The 21,429-nt window shown below is 35.1% G+C and overlaps 1 protein-coding gene across 1 annotated transcript; it reads left to right on the top strand.

Moving 5' to 3' along the window:
* The first annotated feature begins 1,598 nt into the window (after positions 1-1,598).
* Positions 1,599-19,557, top strand: ilvbl (ilvB (bacterial acetolactate synthase)-like). The gene is made up of 16 exons (XM_073850460.1): positions 1,599-1,741; positions 1,900-2,055; positions 7,077-7,278; positions 7,348-7,475; positions 7,947-8,085; positions 9,536-9,647; positions 9,777-9,876; positions 10,343-10,440; positions 11,933-12,069; positions 12,273-12,407; positions 12,689-12,803; positions 12,949-13,118; positions 15,023-15,093; positions 15,169-15,240; positions 17,763-17,868; positions 17,985-19,557. Exons 2-16 carry the CDS (start codon positions 1,954-1,956, stop codon positions 18,161-18,163), a joined length of 1,866 nt encoding a protein of 621 aa, XP_073706561.1. The 5' UTR covers positions 1,599-1,741; positions 1,900-1,953; the 3' UTR covers positions 18,164-19,557.
* Positions 19,558-21,429: the final 1,872 nt, after the last annotated feature.

The following is a 21,429-nucleotide window of genomic DNA, read 5'->3' on the forward strand; positions in this document are numbered from 1 at the left end:
GCTACTATTTTTTTTAAATTATGCAATTATGTACACATTAATGCAAATATATGCATCTCACAACAGTTATAGAAAAAAAGGGTATACAGAGAAAAAAAACAAAAACAAGTGCATGAGTAATAAAAAGATTTATGCAAGGGATAAAAGAAAAATTAAAACATTTATTTAACCAAATAGGTCTTTTTAGCTTTTCTGTTTCTACTATTTTGCAAAGTACTATATTGTTTTATTTCTTTAATTAAATGTTCACAATTTGGCTTAGCTTTAGCCCATTTCTTTACATGAATGTGATATTTTCTAAGTAAAACAAATAGTTGTGTAAGAAAAGAAATTGTACTTTTAAAAACAATGGTATATTGTACAAAAAAATGCAACATCATACATTTCTATTTGCATTAATGTACCAAACATCCTAGAAATGAAGTTTCATCTGCCCAAAATTAACAGGGTAAATTCTGTTTAATATTTTACCTCTTTTGCATTATTACTTATGAAAAACATATTTATTTACCACTTTCTTCCACTCAATGTTTTCATATTTAGATGACCAAAATTCTTCTTCTTTAACACATTTCTAATATATCTACTATGGGAAGCCGTTTTATCTTAAAATATACTAAGCGTTACTCGTCGTAATTGCATTTTTACTAGTAACAATTCAATTAGATAGCTCTATAATTCAATTTTTACTAGTAACAATGCCAATTAGAGAGCTCTACAAATTAATTCTTACTAGTCATATGTCTCCATTGACTTCCATTCATTTTTAATTAGAGAGCAATTGAATTCTTACTAGTAACAATTACAATTACAGAGCTCTCTAATTCAGTTTTTGCTAATAACAATTCCGATTAGAGAGCTCTCTAATTTAATTATTACTAGTAAAAAGGCAATTACAGAGCTACTAGTAAAAAACACATTAAAGATATGTTTAATTGCAGAGCTCTATTCAGTTCTTACTAGTAACAATTGAATTAGAGAGCTCTGTAATTGGAAGTTATTACTAGTAAAAATTGAATTGTAGAGCTCTCTGATTGTAATACTTACTAGTAAAAATTCTGTTGTAGAGCTCTGTAATTAAAAATGAATGGAAGTCAATGGAAACATATGACTCGTAAAAATTGATTTGTAGAGCTCTCTAATTGGAATTGTTACTTGTAGAAATTGTATTATAGAGCTCTCTAATTAAATTGTTACTTGTAAAAATGCATTTACGACGAGTAATGCTTAGTATATTTTAGGCTAAAACGGCTTGCCACATATTACTGCATTTGTCACTAAAGTAAAGGTCATTTCTGTGTCATACGGAGTCACCAACATCGATTGAGTTCAATTTTAATAAATAAAATAAAGGCTTTTTTAAACAAAACACTTTTAAATAAACAAATAACCAGTTATTATTATGTTTTCTTTTCTTCAAATTACTAATTATTGACACTAGCCATGAGTTTCCTGGTGGTGGGTTTCTCGCCTAACAGAGATACGTTCCAGCCTCTGATTGGATGGCTGCGCTGTCAATCACGTTACGGCGCAGCCTGCTATTCACAAAGTGAATCAACTGAGAGCGCTGAGTGTACAAGTACAGACAATTACTCAAATACCGGAGTAGATGTTCCGCATATTGCGTAACACTCTCTCACTCGGTCCATTCAGTGCTTTTTGTTTGTGTCACTGACGCCGTCAATAGGAGTGCATTCGTCGGCCTCAGCAGCAACTGCAGCAGGGGAGGAAGAGCTGGCAGGTACAGTGTTGTCTGACCTTATCCAGGCCATAACAATATCAGAAATGACAGCATGTTAAATGCAGCAATGACCGCCGTTTGTCAACAAGTCAACTTTGAACTCCACGTCGGTGTAAGCTGCTTGCTTATTTTTTTGTTTCCCTGCTTTTGCTGGACAGGTTTCTAGCAGGACAGGTGGACAAAAGGTTGCAAACCACCAACCCAACCTAGTGATGGACATTTCTGTGGTTTTGGGCTGCTCTCTAGGTGCTGCCCTTGGGGGTGTGATCTTTGCATCTTATAAACTGGGCTTACTTTACCAGCTATTTCATAAGGTATGAAACACTGCAACAAAACTGTATTCATAACATATTAACTTTTCTCAAAGTTATCTATCTATCTATCTATCTATCTATCTATCTATCTATCTATCTATCTATCTATCTATCTATCTATCTATCTATCTATCTATCTATCTATCTGTCTGTCTGTCTGTCTGTCTGTCTGTCTGTCTGTTTCACAACACAGTTTGACACCTTCACCTAGTTTTCATACAAATTGCCTTCTTTAACTACTTTGAAGCAGTCATGCCATGTTTAATAACTATACAATAACTGTAAGCTGAAACTGTTGTGAAACTCTAATACCAGGCATGCTTTCATCTGGCCAGACTCCAACCTAACTATTTGGTACCTATTCAACATTTGTATTGCATTGCCAGAAATGCATATAAAAGCATATTGGATTGGTTTGTAGGGATTAAGTACAAGTAAAACAAGTAAAACCTGTAATAAGTGTCTGACTAGTTTTTTTGGCTTTAGGTTGCAGAAACACAGCAAGTTTCAACTGCCTTTCATTTTTTTATGTGCATATATTTTTATTTGACAGTTTCTGAAGTCAAATGAAAGCGAGATGTGTGAGAGTAGACTGAAATACATTTTTTTGCTCACTGATAACCTACAGCTCCAGTGAGCTTCTAACTTCTGCGAGTGGATTGAGTCACTGAGTTGGATTAAAAAATCGAATTAGTCTGATGCTACTAACTATTCATAGTTTTTAAAAAATATCACTGATGCATTAAAGGGTTAGTTCACCCTCCAGGCATCTCAGGTGTATATGACCTCCTGCTTTCAGACGAATGCAATCAGAGTTAAGTTAAAAGTTATCTTGGCATTTCCAAGCTTTATAATGGCATAGATGGGTATTTCTCTTCATCGGTCCAAAACAAGTCCAATAAAGTGCATCCATCCATAATAAAAGGTGCCTCACACTAGTGTTAATTTTGACACCAAATTTTAGTCATCTGAATTGTTTTTAGTTTTAGTCGACTTAATATCATAAGATTGCAAATAAGGCTAAAATTGAATGGGTTTAGTTACAGTGTAATGCATTTATTGGGCATTTCTCTAAAATTACCAAACTCATTTTATAGGTTTCAAATTAAGGTTTTATCATGATAGACACCGATCTAACTGCTGTGACATGCAACATGCCTTTATATTAAAATGAAATAAAAAACACTTCTCATAAAGAAACAAGAACATGGTCTTCTTTTCAATTAACATTTTGAATAATCTTTGTTTGGGCTACTAAAGTGACTCAGTTAAGAGCAATGAGGGATCTTACTAGGGCTGCAACAACGAATCGATAAAATTGATAAAAATCGATTACTAAAAGCGTTGGCAACGAATTTCATAATCGATTCGTTGTGTCGCGCGACGCAGAGACATTTGGTTGTTATTATATATATTAAAAAAATAATTGAGCGCACAGCGGAGTGGACACATTCGGTCTCTCTGCCGCACTGATGCCAGCAGAGTTCGGCACCTCATAAGCTGTGTTTCCATCCAAAAATGCGAATTTAACTTATGCGCAAAACTGGAACATTTGAGCATAAAGCACCGTTTCTACATTATATATGCTGCCCCGATTTATATCAAACATGTTTGATATTTAAGCCTACTTTGGCTAGCGTACTTTCACAGCAGCCAATGCTCGATCGCAAAACAGCTGCTGTACGGGTCGTTGGATAGTGGAGATGGAGAAAACTACTTCTATAGTTTTTGTAACACTGTCTGTCTGTATAATGTGTCGAAAACATACCACAACCGTAAGGAGAAAGAGGAGCTCTGCTGAGGTGAAATCGTCTCAGTTTTGAATAGGGCTGTGACGGTGGCACGTTGTTTTTTTATATATAGCCTACACTTCAGTCAGCGAACAAGCAGCCTAAAAACGCTAAAATAAATCAAAGAAATAATATATTTAATTAAGAAAGTAGCCTAAGAGTATTAAATAGGCTATTAAACAAACATTCCTTGTAAAAATGTCCGACAGCTCATCAATTTTTGGCCGACTGAATTTCCAGTCCGACTGTCTTTTTTTCTCTTTCTCTTCCTCATTACACAGCTGCTGTTTTTAATAGCAAAGTGATTACATTTATTTTCGTTCCTTTAGTTTATAAAGTTAATTTAGAGATATATTTGGAACACTTTTTGTTTGTTAAATTCAAGTTTTTGTTTTTTAAAGTTATACCTAGCAAACAGCGGCAGACAGATCTAAAGCCTGCTTAATTCATCGCGATTTAAATTAAAATCCATTGATATAAAAAACTTAAAACATATCACAATATTAGTTTAATCATTCAATCAATATAAATCCAAAGTTTGTGCGGAGAGAAGCGCGCTTTGCAGGACATGGAGACGCCAGTGCAATGTGGAATTTCTTTTTTGCTCATAAAGGTAAGAGTAATTTACCACCCGGGCCGGAACTGTAAAGGGTCTACCTTAGTTTGTGTGTACTAACAGTATCAACAAAATGTGCTCTTAAAGAAAACAAACAGAATAAGCTTGATATCTTTGGTTTAAACAGGAGCGCTTCACAATAATTAACCGAAACCCAGGTAATTGGCTCACAAACACAATATCTATAGAAAGCTTTAAATTATTATTTTACTATAAAACGAAATAATTAAAATCGAAAACAAAACTCTTTCATTAGCTAATCCATAAAGATGCATTAGGCATTAATGAGCAGATGGCAGGATCGTCAATTTCATCTTTGCAACACTGAATCAGAAAATACTAGTTTATTAATAAGTAATTCGAATATTTTCTTAATTTTTGCCTTGACACATTCATGGTAATTACTTTTGCTGGGGCTTTGAGGCCAGTTTTGCGTGAATTTGAATGCGGAACTCTTCCAGCTGGTCGCTGCTGATGGCAGGACACTAAACACCGCCATGGCAGAATGAATGTAGCAGAGAGTTAGTCAAGTTATCCCGTTCCAGCGTGCAAAGTCACATGACTTTAATGCGCACTGAGGAATTTAATTTGAGAGGCTTCTTGATGGGAAATGCAGCATGTACACCACAGCAAGCCGCTGTCTTGACGGATAGTAATTTTAGTTTATTTAGTCTATATATTTGGCAGATGTAAAGCATACATGTGTATGTTTTTTGTGTTAGTCCATTTTTATTTTATTATTATTATTAAAACAGTTCAAGGAGCAACATGTTCGTGCACTTTCTAAAGATTTTAGTTCTGTTTTTGAATAAAGGGTTGTAAATCCCTTGTTTTTTTAATTTATCCGATTCATCGATTAATCGAAAAAATAATCGACAGATTAATCGATTATTAAAATAATCGTTAGTTGCAGCCCTAGATCTTACTCCCAGATATTGACAAGTTTTATGAGACGTGCAGCAAATGTATGCCAGCCTATGTCCCACAGAATAGAACAATAGGCTATGATACAGTTCAAATGTACGTTTCTAACCTCCTACTCATGCAGCAGATTAGTTCTGAATGAATCTCTTACTAAATCTTCCCTCCCAAACATTTTAATCCCGTTTTTATTAGTTGACAAAAATGTCAATTGATTTACGGCATAGTTTTTTTTTTTTCGTTGTCGTCTTATTTTCGTTAAAAAATGTTGTTGACGAAAATGATGACACTTTTAATATGTATGGATGGACTTTATTGGACTTGTTTTGGACTGATGGAGAGAAACACCTGCCCATGCCATTATAAAGCTTGAAAGTGTCAGGATAATTTCTTAATATAACCCCAATTACATTCGTCTGAAAGAAGGCCTAGGATGCCTGGAAGGTGTGTAAATAATAGAGCAATTTTCATTTTTGAGTGAGCTAAACCTTTAAGAAAGATCTGACAAATGCTGCATTAATCAGCATTAAATGAAAATTTACCTATTTTTTCAATGCATGCATCTATTTTACAAATGCATGCATAGGGTAAGTGTACCCATTAAGCCCACCACAAGTTCTGTTTTTCATATATACTGACATGGTTTATAAAATCAGTTGTAAAAATGCAAGATGCATCTCTCATTTGAAAAGGTATTAATTAGTTGATGTACACTTTAACATATAAATGTAAGATATTTTATGAATAAAGTCAAAAGTCTGGCATGGGCTTAATTTGTACTTTGGCACCATTTAAGCCCACATGTGTTCCAAATAAGCCCACATTATGATTTATTCATGATTCGTTCAAGAAACTATTGATTTTAAAGACGTAAAACATTAATATATATTAATTTGGTGAAACGGAAGTGTTTTAAAAATTCTTTTACTAATGTTTGCTAGCGCTTAACTCCTGTACTAATAACGTTTAACCCCAGCCACACAGAACCTGTAAGGACTCTACAAAGACACGTTTAGATCACCTCACCTCACATATTTCCATCGTTCATTTTGAACTTCGCTTATATAACATAATCTAGTTCTTGTTTACACTTTACTTGAGGACACTCTGACATCCTGCTCTCTATCGCTGAACTGAGGAAGATCTCCCGTGCCTGATGATCAACTCTGATCTTGGCCTTCACTCACTCCCAAAAAGATTTTCTGTCCACTCCAAACTGTTTTTGTCATTATTATTATTTTTTTTTATTGTGCCCTCATGGTAAAGGCGACATGCCTTTACGATTTTTGTATTATCAAACATCAGCAGACGTCTACAGTTTGTAATGTCTACTTGATACTTTCTCATTTAACACAAAAATAGCTTTAAATAATCTTTTGTGGGTAGTCAGATTTATTTTGCGATTAATTAGATTAATTAATGGGCACCTCGTAATTACGTTACAAATTTTAATCGACTGACGGCTTTAATGCATATAAAATCTTTACTCAGAAACTGGTAGTAAATTTCACAAATATTTACCAAAAAATTAAGCAAGTGACAAATTGCATTAAATGAATGACTGCAATTGTATTTTTTTTTTTTTTTTTTGTAAAACATACTGCAATAATCTTTGTTTGATTTATAACTTTGTGTACATCACAATAAGAATTAAAAGATCTGTTAATACGTGTTAATATGTTGATCATTCTCAGACAGAAAGACAGAGCCCTCGACATGGAGGAGAGAGCGTGGCGGAGGTTTTGCGAGCTCATGGGGTCAAATTCGTCTTTACGTTGGTGGGAGGACATATTTCACCCATCCTGGTGGCCTGTGAAAAACTGGGCATCCGCATTGTCGACACACGCCACGAGGCTACAGCTGTGTTTGCTGCTGATGCCGTAGCAAGACTTTCAGGTAAGACTGAATTAATATCAGAAAGTTGAAAATTCAGTAGAAGCTGATAATCATGTTTTGCTGATGTAGGTTCAGTCGGTGTGGCTGCGGTGACAGCGGGGCCAGGACTGACCAATACAGTGACTGCGGTGAAGAACGCACAGATGGCCGAATCGCCGCTGCTTCTGATTGGCGGTGCTGCTGCTACTCTCCTACAGGTCAGACTATGAGTCACGTGCACTTCGTGCGCATGTCACCTGCATATTTGCACTCTGCTCTGGTTGGTTTATACCTCAATAACTGCCGTATCTGTTCTTCATACTTCTATCTGTGTCTTGTGTAAACACTGGACTTTATCTCAGGAGGGATTATTAGGGAACCAGCCTTGAACTATGATAGCAACAATTTAAAAAATTGTTCAAAAAATAATTTACCCAGTAAAGTAACTCTGAACTTGAATGACTCTTTGGTAACTAACAGATGTGACTTCCATTGTATGGAAGCACCCGAAAGTCACTGACAGTGAAAATTATGATTATAATGATTATTACATATTTATTGTTACAGTTATTCTTGGTGTGAATACGCTTTTAATCAGTTGAATGTCAGTGAAATAATTGTTGGGGGTCACCTGCATTATACTCTGTAGTTATTTGTCATTAATAGTCTGTTTGACGGTTTGTTTGCAGGGTAGAGGTGCATTGCAGGATATTGACCAAATGTCCCTCTTCAAGCCTCTCTGTAAGTTCTGTGCATCGGTGAGGACTGTGAGAGAAATTGTTCCCACTGTCAGGAAAGCCTTGGCCATCGCACAGTCTGGCACACCAGGTACAGCTGCCCTGAAGTGCACTCGTACCAGCAAACTTTTAGCTTTTCTGTTAAATTCGGCATTCTAACACATGATTTGTGCACACCTGAGGAATTTTGTGATTTCTGTGTGTCCTTTTTTTTTCTTTCATAGTTTAGGATCTTGCTATAAACATTAGAATACAGTTGAAGTCAAAAGTTACATACACCTTGCAAAATCTGCAAAATAAAAGGGATCATACAATACACGTTATTTTCTATTTAGTACTGACCTGAATGAGACATATTTTACATATAATAAAAGATGTTCACATATAGTCCACAAGAGAATATAACAGTTGAATTTATAAAAACGACCCTGTTCAAAAGTTTACATACACTTGATTCTTAATAGTTTGTTGTTACCTGAATGATCCACCGATGTTTTTTGTTTAGTAATAGTTGTTCAGGAGTCCCTTGTTTGGCTAAACAGTTAAACTGCCCGCTGTTCTTCAGAAAAATCCTTCAGGTCCCACAAATTCTTTTTTGTTTTAGCATTTTTGTGTATTTAAACCCTTTCCGACAGTGACTGTATTATTTTGAGATCCATCTTTTCACTCTGAGGACAACTGAGGGACTCATATGCAACTATTACAGAAGGTTCAAACGCTCACTGCAGCTTTATAAGGAAAAATCATGCATTAAGAGCAAAAAAGGGGTTGAAATTTTTTTGAATTTGAAGATCAGGGTCAATTTAACTTATTTTTAACTTTGTCTTTGTCTTTCCTTCTGGAGCATCAGTGAGCATTTGAACCTTTTCTGCAAGGTGTATGTAAACTTTTGACCTCAACTGCGTGCCTTTTTTAAAGATGAATGAGTATTAATGAATATCATTTGTTTTATTAGACACAAACTATGTTAATAATGCAAATAATTATTAATAATTAGATAACCATCACCTTTTTCACCAATCCAGAGTTTTCATGTGTCACTACTGCAGAAATGATATATATGTGTTTGTGACCCTGGACCACAAAATCTGTCTTAAGTAGCACGGGTATATTTGTAGCAATAGCCAAAAATACATTGTATGGGTCAAAATTATCGATTTTTCTTTTATGCCAAAAATCATTAGCATATTAAGTAAAGATCATGTTCCATGAAGATATTTAGTAATTTGTCTACCATAAATATATAAAAACTTGATTTTTGATTAGTAATATGCATTGCTAAGAACTTGGACAACTTTTAAGGCAATTTTCTCAATATTTAGATTTTTTTGCACCCTCAGATTCCAGGTTTTCAAATAGTTGTATCTCAGACAAACATTGTCCTATTTTAACAAACAGTATATCAATGGAAAGCTTATGACTGGTTTTGTGGTCCAGGGTCACACATATATATATATATTGTTTTGAGTCATATGATTATTTGTAAATGAGCATAATGTAGTTCTGTGAGTATAATTCTACAGTATTTTTTTTTATCACAGGCCCAGTGTTTATAGAGTTTCCCATAGACACACTATACCCTTACCATGTGGTGGAGAAAGAGTTTGCCCCTAAAAACACTCCCAAAGGCCTGATGGGGAAATTCATTGCATGGTATAAACATTTTTCACTATTCACATGCTGTTATTCCTGCACATGATCTTATTATTAAATGCCAAAAAATGTTTTTTAATAAATTTCTTTAACATGACTGAAACGATTTTTGTTCTTGTTATCCTATAGGTACCTCCGAAATCATTTATCACACTTGTTTGCTGGAGCTTGGGAGACACGTGATCTGTCCCCACTTCCTGTTCACATCCCACACGCCACAGATGATGAGGTGAAACTTACAAGATTAATGATTCTTTCAACATCACACACACACACACACACACACACACACACACACACACACACACACACACACACACACACACACACACACACACACACACACATATACATATATATAACACATTACATAAATTACACAAGGGGCCAGTTGCATAAACTTAGCCTCTATGTGAAGACAGTGTCTTAAGAACTAGTCTAACCAACTAGCAGTTAGCCAAGAGGTAATCAGTCTTCCTTTCTTGGATTCAACTAATCGACGATTGAATGTAACTGAATGAAAAAAGAAATATAACCAATTTTGATGAAAATAAAAGAAAATAAATAGATGACTACACAAGACTAGTCTAAACCTTTTATGAAACGAGAAGTGTTGAAATGTGTACTTTTACCCCAAGTACAGAAGATAAGATTACATTGCACTTGGGTCGCTTTTAACCCTTTACTCTTCCCAGGTCCAAAGGTGTGTGGAATTGGTGAGCAGAGCCAAGAAACCTGTCATACTGTTAGGCAGTCAGGCGACTTTACCCCCTACGCCAGCAGATGATGTCAGGTAAATTGAGTAGCCATTTATTCAGATGTTCAATGAAGAGTTGAGGGGTCGCATTTTCAGATCTATGAACATCTGACCTTTGGGTCACCAGTCCAGGTTTACCCACTACCAACACCTGTAAATTAAACAAGTAGTGTACAATGTGCCTAATTGCCCACCCTAAAATTTTTTTTTTTTATATATAATGTCAGAGTTAATACTTGTTCAAAACAATCACTTTAGCAAAGTTTGTACTATTTTCTGCTTATTTTTGTTTAATAAATACACTGATTAAAATGCGCTAAAATAAAACATATATTATAAAATACAGAAACACAATCATTTTAAAATGTAAAGATTCTGAAAGCATTGAAGGAGATCCCATAGTAATTGAATATAGATTTACAGTAGTAACAACAAATTAGATTTTATTAAATGATATGATAAATAGCATGTTTTGAAATATGAGGGTTTCATTCTAAACGTTGTGTCTGTCTTTAACATGGGCACCCAACATAATACATGATATTTACCATCTGAATCTTAACAATACCATGTCAACAATTAGAAAAGTCACCCTTCTATTAGTTATCATGATTATTGGGCCTTTTAGCCCCAACAGCAGGGGTGCTTTTTACCCAAATACCATACTTTTACATATTCTTTCGTTGTTGCTTTAATTATCTTAAACAAAATTGAAAATCATTAAGAAGACCTTTGTCTCAAGATATATTCAAGAATTTTTGCGATTCTCATTTGCTACTTAAATCTACAACGTTTTTTAAATCATCAAATATTAGACCAAGTCAGCACAGAATCGACTTTTGCGCTGCTGCCCGTGATCGCGTCAAGCATCAGCCAAAATCTCATGCGGGTGTTTTGGAAAGTGCCACAACATGTTTTTCTGCCATTTAGTGGTTTGGAGGAAAATAATATCAAAGGCGCCTTTTTACCCCGTCGTACCCTAATACTGATATATTACATGAATTCAAACATCAAAATGCATACATTCAAAAATGTGGACATACCTGCTCAAAGACAAAAAGTATGAGAAGGCACATGAAGTATAAGAATTATGCAGTGAACAAAAATGCAAAACAAATCAATGCCTTCTTATATTTTGTCGTTGGTGTCATGGTCCTTGTCTTGATTCATGAAATGCATCCTGGGATGCTGTAAAACAGTATTGGAGAAGGTTATGTATGGTGGCGTTGCAGCGTTTATTTATTGATTTTGTTAATGCCCAGGCACAGCTGTGTAAATATATTAACAAAATGACATTTTATATTTTTCTGCATAAACTTTTAGACCAAAATGATTTCTAAGATCTTAATAAACGTAAAGTCAGTGTGTCCAGACTTGACTTTTGGTACTGTATAGATTACATTGATCAAAAATTTGGTTTCTAAGTCCAAAACAGCCACAACCAGTGATTTACATGATGTAACTAATTCTTGAAGTCAATTTTTAGTCTGATTTTTAGTGAGACTATTTTTCTATGCTTCTGTCACAGAAATGCCTTAGAGTCTTTAGGTATTCCCTGCTTCCTGGGTGGAATGTCTCGAGGAATGCTGGGAAAAAACAGTCCACTACACATTAGACAAAACCGGAGAGATGCCCTAAAAGATGCTGACCTCGTGCTGCTGGCAGGTAGGAAACATCGCCACCTACTGAACCGTTGGAATATGTCCATTCAAAAACTCTGTTTGGAAAGTCTGGAAATGTTGGTGAAATTTAATGGCTTGAAAAAAGTACAGTCTTGGAATTATTTCTAAAATCTTTAAATTTGTAAGAAGTGGGAATGTGGGTTTTGGATAGTCTATTCTTGTTTCTAAATGTGTTTTGGTGCATAGGCACGGTGTGTGATTTCAGACTGAGTTACGGAAGAGTGCTGAACAGACGGAGCAAAATCATCGCAGTCAACAGAGACAAATGTCAGCTACTGAAGAACTCAGACATGTTCTGGAAGCCAACAGTGGCCATTCAAGGTGAACAACTACTGTACATTTTACTTTTACAAAATATATACTTGTAATTTAAATTTATGGTACAGTTTACTTACTCTATATATTAATCACTATGACATCAGATGATATATATATATTTTTTTTTTAAATTACAATTTTTACAATTAGATTTGGCAAAACATTATTATACTAAGTTCTTCGAGACTGCTAGAATACATTTACAGCTGTGACCTTTTAACACCTAAGCAAAGTTTATAAAAAGGCATGTTATGTAACAAGGTTTCCTTTCTCGACATATTCAGGCGATGCTGGTTCTTTCCTCCTGCGTCTCTCAAAAGCCCTAAAGGGACACAGATGTCCAGAGGAATGGCCTAGGAGCCTGAAAGAGGGAGATGCTATCAAAGAGAAAGCTAACAGGTGATCTTAATTCAGCTGCTGTGATTTATTGTCTCTGGAAAGGCCACATGTGGACAACCAAACAATTGGCAATATTCTCACCTGTCAATTAGAATGGATGTTATCTACCAGTATGGTTTCTCATAATGCCAGTTTTTGCCCTCAGAGCAAAAGCGGATGAGAAGACAGAGAGGCATTTGAATCCTCTGAGTGTTTTGCATCGTGCGGAGGAGCTCTTGGCTGAGGACAGCATCATAGTGGCTGATGGGGGTGATTTTGTTGGCAGCGCTGCATATATCATGAGACCGCGTGGGCCGCTCCGCTGGCTGGATCCAGGTTAGAAGCATAGCGGTCACAGTTATTGTCTTTGGTCAGACTGTGAGCATTTGACCAACTTTAAAAGAATCTGCAAAAAAATCTGATTCTATAAGATTACCTTCTATTATGTCTGAATCTGTAGATACATATGCAAGTTGTTCAAGTGCTCACAACATAAGATGTTTCAAGCTTTTTTTGAATTTGCATAAGAGCACATGTAAGCTTCCATTTAAAACAAAAATATACAAGTAACATTAAAATAAAAGAAAAAAGGGTGAACATAAAGGAGTAGTTCACTTTCAGAACAAAAATTTAAGGATAATGTACTCACCCCCTTGTCATCCAAGATGTTCATGTTCTCTCCATATAATGGACTTCTATGGTGGCCCCGAGTTTGAACTTCCAAAATACAGTTTAAATGCAGCTTCAAAGGGCTCTAAATGATCCCAGCCAAGGAAGAAGAGTCTTATCTAGCAAAACGATCGGTTATTTTCTAGAAACATTTACAATTTCTATACTTTTTAATCTCTACACAGAGTACACCCAGAGCTAGACAATATGAGCATTTGAGGTTAAAAAGTATATAAATTGTAATTTTTTTCCCATTCTGTACTGGAATACAACTTTTATTGATATCTTGGTTACATTAATTTACCTCAGGGTAAATGCCTTGAGTGTCCAGCTGAGAAAGAAGATGATGATTATGACGCTTTGAAAAAACTACCAAAGACTACCAAATTAAATATTAACCTTTTAACTGTCACCTGTTGCGTCTGAGGGACGCCTAAGTTTATTTCACTATATTACAATTAAATCCTAATCATGAAAAACTATATATCGTTGGAAAGGATCTAGATATTTTACTGTTTTTTTGCTGAAAATCATGGAGGAACAGTAATAGATTCATTTATGACAAGAGTGCACCTCAAAAATCGACATCATAATAGGTGTTCTGACATTTGTCACCAAAAGATTTTTCGTTGCCTTTTTTTTTTTTTATCATGTTTTAGAAATCATCATAAATTAAATATCAATTGAAAGCTTAAAACCTCAAAATTCATCCTTTGAAACCCATTTTAAAATCTGACACTGCATTACCAAGGAAATGTATTTGTTCATGAATTATAACAATTTAAGTTTGGATAGTGTACTTTCACGTACGACTAATATACAATTGTTATATAGAGATATTACAAATTCATTAAAAAAAAATATATTAAAATTGAATGTTAATTCTTAACAAACAAACTAGTATAAAATATACACGCTAAATATTATTTCCACTTTATAAAACGGTTAGTTCCATTCCTCAATTCTGATTGGTCAGCAGCTGTGTCGTATTCATGATACGGCACTGCTATGACCGCTTCACTCAACGGTTTTGTGTATCATTGAACCTCCTTAGCAACCACCCTTAGCAACGTAAACAAAGCTTTAGCAGTTAGGGACTACTTTTTACAGCGGAAGGCAGTTAATGATTTTACTTTATGAAAACGTACAACCTACTATATATATAAATTAACATATATTTTTTATATTAATATTTTTATTGTGTGGTAACCGTTTTATAAAAGCAATAAGGTACTTGAGGCCGTGCTGTATCGTGAATAAATCACAGCTGAAGGGGTTGCAGGCACTCCGCTTTGCGTCGTGGCCTAACAACGCCCTTCAGCCGTGATTTATTCACGATACAGCACGGCCTCTCGTACCTTATTGCTTAAACAAAGCACTGAGAACTGCATCCAGATCTCAGTAATTTGGTGGCAGCAGATTCATAATCTATCATTTCGATCAGAGTGTTGTTATATTTTTGTTCATTTTTTTTTAAAAGGTCGTATTCAGATTTGGCACAAATCTAATTCCATAATAACCTCCAGCTCTGACAAATCCACTCATAGTGTTTTGGTTTCTCTTTGCACCAGGTGCCTTTGGGACTCTGGGCGTTGGAGGAGGGTTTGCTCTGGGTGCGAAGCTTTGTCGACCAGAGTCTGAGGTAAGATTTTTAAGTCAAGTTTTTTTCTTTCTCCATTTTAGTCAAATGTAAACATAGCCAATATCTTGTTGACAGGTATGGATCGTTTACGGTGATGGTTCCCTCGGATATAGCGTTGCTGAATATGATACCTTTACACGCCACAAGGTAGCAGCCATAACATCTGTAACAAGCCCTTACAACACTGATTGTAATTTTTACAGCATCAAATTCAGAATGTATTAAAAAGTGTGTCTTGTAAAAATGCCAACCTCTTCTACACTGTAAAAAAAAAATCCGTAAAATTTACGGTAAAAAACTGGCAGCTGTGGTTGCCAGAATTTTACCGTAAAAAATACGGTAGCAATGTTTTACATTTTAAGGTTTTCACTTAAATTTACAGGTAAATACCGTAATTTCATACTAAAAACCGTAACTCATATAATAGTAATGTACCAAATTTTTGAAGCACTGAAATCTGTTTTGTACCTTTGTAATACAATGATAACCACCAAAAGCGGGTGGTGATGACAACATCACATGAAGAACTAAAGTCCATCGCACGGAGGTTTTAAATAATAACATATATAGAAGGTGCACAGTGTCATTCACACAAACACTAAACACCATCATGGTAACACACATAATACTGAAATAATGCAAAAAACATTAATTTAACAACATTAGATGTAACATACAACCCTAATGTACAAAACTGCCAAGAAAAAAATTAAGATGACGTTATTTCAAAAAAAAAAAAAAAAAATGAAATTCAGAGAATTCTGGGAATGTCAATTTACGGTTATTCACTGTAAATTTTACGTTCTTTTTCACTTCCAAAAACGGTATACTACCGTAAAATTAAATGCAATGTCCAACACAGTTTTTCACCGTATATAGAAGGGGAACTTATCGTTAACCATTTCACAGGTTTTTACCGTAGCATTTTTACAGTTTTTTACCGTTAAATTCACTGTCATTTATTACAGTGTAGTTCTCCCAAAATTAAATTCTGTCATCAGTTACTTTCATGCCATTTCAAACCTATAAGACTTTTATTCATCTTCAAAATACAAATGGCATTTCTATCCATCCACTGAAAGTCCACTGACATTTGATGCTTCAAATAGTAAGATTTTTTTTAAAGAAGTTTCTTATGCTCATCAAGGCTGCATCTATTTGATCAAAAATACAGAAAAAAATAATCATGTGAAATATTATTGCAATTTAAAATAACGGTTTTCTATTTTAATATACTTAAAAAAAAATTTTTTTTACTTTTATTATTTATTCCTGTGAAGCAAAACTGAAAATTCAGCATTATCACTCCAGTCTTCAATGTCACATGATCCTTCAGAAATCATTCTAATATGCTGACTTATTTTCAATGTTGGAAACAGTTGTGCTGCCTAATATTGTATATGCCTGTGATACTTTTTTCAGGATTCTTTGATAACTAAAAAAATAAATAGAACAGTGTTTATTCAAGATAGAAAGTGTTACTATTTTTTTTTTTAGCAAGGATGGGTTAAATGCATAAAACGTCAAGACTTACATTGTTAGAAAAGATTTCTATTTTGAATAAATGCTGTTCTTTTGAACTTTTTATTCATCAAAGAGTCAAAGAGTCACAGGTTCCAAAAAAATATTAAGCAGCACAACAGTTTCAACATTGATAATAAATCAGCTTATTAAAAAGATTTCTGAGGAAGCATGTGACACTTAAGTCTGGAGTAATGGCTGATGAAATTTCAGCACTGCGTACCAGAAATAAATTATATTGTAAAGTATATTAAAATAGAAAACCAATTTAAGAAATTGCAATAATATTTCACAATAAAAAAATATTGTGTGAATAAATCTGTTTATCATATAAAGCGATCATTTCTTATTGATTACACTGATTCATTGATATGGATTAACTTTACACATTTTTTGAAGCTTGAAACTTTTTTTGAGAGCACTTTCAGTGCAGGGACAAACATGATAAAAGAATATGAAAAACAACTTAACTTGTGTTTCTAAGATGAACAAAAGTCTAATGAGTTTGGAAGGACTTGAGGGTAATAGGGATGCACCGAAATGAAAATTCTTGGCCGAAGCCGAACAAAATTAAACACTGGGCCAAAGGCCGATTATCGAATAAGTTTTTTTCTCCATGCATTTTGCCAATTTTTTCCCTATTGCATAGACTAAATAACCAAAATATGCTTTTTACAGTTTTGTCTTGCTTTTAAAAAAAAAAACAAAAAAAAAAAACAATTACAAAGCAAAAATTTACAAATATTTACTATTTTTATATTTTTATAACAGACATTATAGCCTACCAACAAAGCACACTTTAACTTAAAATTAATAAATTAGTAAAATAATATTGTTTAGCCGTTTTTAAGATCCCCTTCTTGAATAATAATTTCGGTTGCCGAACATTCGGTGCATCCCTAGTAAGTAAATGTTGACAGAATTTTATTTTTGGGTACACTATCCCTTTAAATTGAGATGTTAAATTTAAATTCTGGGTCAAATGCATGTTAAGCTCTCTCAAAAGCATCTGTGACATTTGTCCCATAGACCTCCAATAAGAGCTATACTAATGTACAGTGTAGCATTATTTAACCTGGAATATTCTTTCAAAAACATCCGCACTGCTTTTCTTTTGAAAACCTATAATGACTCCCTTGTCATCTCAGACCCCAGTGATCTCTCTGGTGGGAAATGATGCATGCTGGAGTCAGATCTCTAGAGAACAAGTGCCTATGCTTGGGAGCAACGTAGCCTGTGGTCTTGCCTTTACAGGTACAAAAATGTTTAATATAATGATTAAGCTCTTTTCCAAAGGGAAATATTGTGTGTTGATCATTTACAGTGAGGAGTTACATCACATGCTGATCTGTTCCTTTTCCTCCTTGCAGATTATCACATTGTAGCCGATGGTTACGGGGGCAAAGGTTACCTGATTGGCCGAGAAGATGAGTCGCAGCTTGATGACATCATTAAAAAGGCACAGAAGGAGTGCAGAGAGGGAAAGGCCATTCTGCTGAACGTTATGATCGGAAAGACCAACTTTAGGGAAGGTTCAATCTCAGTTTAAAGAGAAACACTGTGCACCATCCTGCCTAGATATCCAAAGTCTTTCTTGTGTTGTCATGCTCAAAATATACTATACGACACACCAAGTTCACTAAGTTATATGGATTTAGCTGATTTTTAGACATCAAAGCAACAACATATCAGATGTTCAAAGATGTTTCTTCTCTTATGTTGTGACTAATGTTAAGAACTTGTTCATAGTTCATCCCCAAACCAAATTAAGTAAATGATATGTTTAAAAGAAATTTTGTTTAGAATCCTAAGCTTTTTTTTATGACATTACATTTCCCTCCAAACTCTTATGACCATAAAGCAAAAAAGGGAATAAATAATGATATATTATTTAAATTCTATCTTAATTTCCTGAAATGTGAGCTTATACATTTTTAAAAGTACTTAGTTTTAATTGAGCTGAAAAGGAGCAAGCACAGTGCCTTCACTCTGTACAGCATTTTGTAAAATACTATAAAAACCAGAAACCGTTTCAAGATTAATGGTGTGATGGTTCAATAAATATTGATTGAATTATTGATTATTTTTGAAGCACGCATTAAGAATATAAGACCGTATTTATGTAATATTGCAGTAGAAGGCTTGCTTGTGTTGTGTGAAGGCTTGCAGGATTTAATTTTCAGCTTCATATAGTTGAGTGCCTGTAAATACACTGCAAAAAATGCTATTCTCAATTTTCTTAAAATATTTTTTGTCTTGTTTCCAGCCAAAATATCTAAAAATTCTTAAATCAATAAGGATTTTCTAGATGAGTAAAAATGTTTGTCTTGTTTTCAGAAAAAAACTATTTAAAATTAAGTGAGTTTTTGCTTAGAACAAGCAAAATAATGTGCCAGTGGGGTAAGAAAAAAAATCTTATTTCAAACAGAAAACAAGATTATTTTTCTTACCCCAATGGCTTGTTTCAAGCAAAAATACATTTAATTTTGACTTGTTTTTTCTTAAAACAAGGCAATAATTTTTACTCGTCTAGAAAATCCTTCTTGATTTAAGAATTTGTAGATATTTTGGCTGGAAACAAGATAAAAAAATCTAAGTAAGAAAAACATTTTTTGCAGTGTACTGAATGTTAAACTGATCTGGTTCAGAAATAATTTTCAAAGAACGGCATCTGCTGTTATTGTGAACAATAATATTTCAGTAATTAATTAATCAAATGGGTCTATGTTTGATTTCTAGAAAAATCAATCTAAACCTAAGTAATAGCCTAATATACTTGGAAATGCATTCCTGTAGTTTTGCTGCATTATTAGACCTGGATATACCATAATGCCTCTCCTCGGTTTGTGATTGATCACTTTAGCATCACCCACAAAATGACCATTTGGATATTGCTGCGGAATTTATCAACATTTGTTGACGTAATAAAATATATAAATAACAGTCCTACAATTTTTAATTTTTTTTTTCTTTAGACATAAACCACTAGTTGTCAGACTCTGCCTCAAAAACTGTCCTGCATCTACTAACACATAAGGAGACATCATTCATCTGCTAGTACCTGTATAAAAGGTACAAGCTGTCTTTATGCATGTTACATTATTTAAACTGTTAAAGAGTTGGATTCTCATGCTAAACATGACCAAAGTTTCAAAAAACGAGTTTTGATGTATAACAGAGTATTTCTGTGCTGAATTTCTTACAAGTTTCGGAAAGTTTATTTCGATCATGGCTCTTCGTAGTCTCAGCCTCAGACGTCACGCCCACGGAACGTTGGCTAAACGTCTGATGCATATGGTACACTTAACTGGAAACACTTCAGGAATGTCGAAGTCGTCGTCTGATTCGTTGAATTTGACCGGATTTCCGGGAGACGCGAGTGTCGCGTTTATTTTCGGTCTACCGGGAAACAAAGCGCAGTCAGATTTACTCAGCGTTTTGCTAAAAGGTGCTTATGCAGACGCCATTGTTGTTATACACATTTGCGACGTTCGCGAACAAATTACTGACTTACTGCTTGTTCTCCCTCCTCTTATTTAACTTTCAATGCTGGTTATTTCAATGACTGACTTGTTGCATGCAGTCTGTTGTTGTGGGGGCACTTCGACGCACCGAAACGTGACGCTAAACGAAACGAACTGTGATTGGTTGTTTGACATGTCGATCAAACGGTCTTATGGGCGGGCCTTGGCCAATGAAAGCTGCCATGAATTCCAGACCTTCAGCTGTCAGTCTGAAGGTTTGGCTACGTGAGACTAGGCTCTTCATGACGTCCTGAAGGGTGGAACTCCTTGTATGGGCATTTCTCCCGGGAAGAGCGCTTCATTCGGCTGCGCTGCTGTATGGGACTCACTCGGGAAAATATCTCTGAAGAACTGTGGTTTTGATTGTAAGGCAAAGATAACCTTGCTCAGCTTCCCGAAGAATCCAAAGTTACATGTACGTGAACAGTAGATGCGGTTTATTTTTCCAGGGCAGAAACAGAGTTTTGCAAGTGTGTTTCTTGACGAACGTTTTATAAACAAGGCCCAGTTCGACGCTGGATTTGCACATCGTTTAATACTGAAAGATGAAGCGGTCCCAGCTATAAAAGATCCCGGTCATGATTCAGAACTGTAGATGGTAAAAGTCTGTTTTGTTGGCAATCGGCGCGAGTTCTCATAAATCTTTAGCTCCGCCCACAGCGCGCCTCCAAGATCTCGGCTGTTTTCGGAGAGAATCGTAAAGCTGTATCTTTCTTTTGTAAATATGATAAAACCATAGACTGTAAAAAAATATGGCCGCAGTATCCGTGACGCGACCCGTAGGTTTCTAAAGAGCGTTTTTGCCTATAGTGGGCGGGAGTTGGCCGTTGCTATCTTGGAATCGCGTCACCACGCGTCACTCCCGGATAATCAAAAATGGGCAAAAAGGCAGGACGTGGGTGGAGCTGGTTGCTGAAACCACATCCACCTAGCACGACAGTGGTGACAGCAGCGGCAATCCCCCTGTCACTCAAGTGACCACGCCCTTAATTATGCTGAACTTTAAGGCTTAATATAACTTAAACGGATGAGTTATAAAAAAAATCATCCCCCTCACAGTTTACATGAAGGGCAGAACTAGCTATATTGACCAAAAGCACTTTTTGTACCAGGCTGTAAACATACTTTTTTCCGCTGTAAAGTTGGGCATTTTAACATGGGGAGTCAATGGGATTGACTCTCTTTTGCAGCCAGTCTCTAGCGGCCAGTCGATGAATTGCAGTTTAAGTCACTTCCGTGTTGGTTTCAATAGAGAGAGCGGGAGGTTGCCGCTTGGCTAAAACGAAAGACT

The sequence above is a fragment of the Garra rufa genome, chromosome 11 (genome assembly GCF_049309525.1).
Source record: "Garra rufa chromosome 11, GarRuf1.0, whole genome shotgun sequence".
In the NCBI taxonomy this organism is placed as follows: domain Eukaryota; kingdom Metazoa; phylum Chordata; class Actinopteri; order Cypriniformes; family Cyprinidae; genus Garra; species Garra rufa.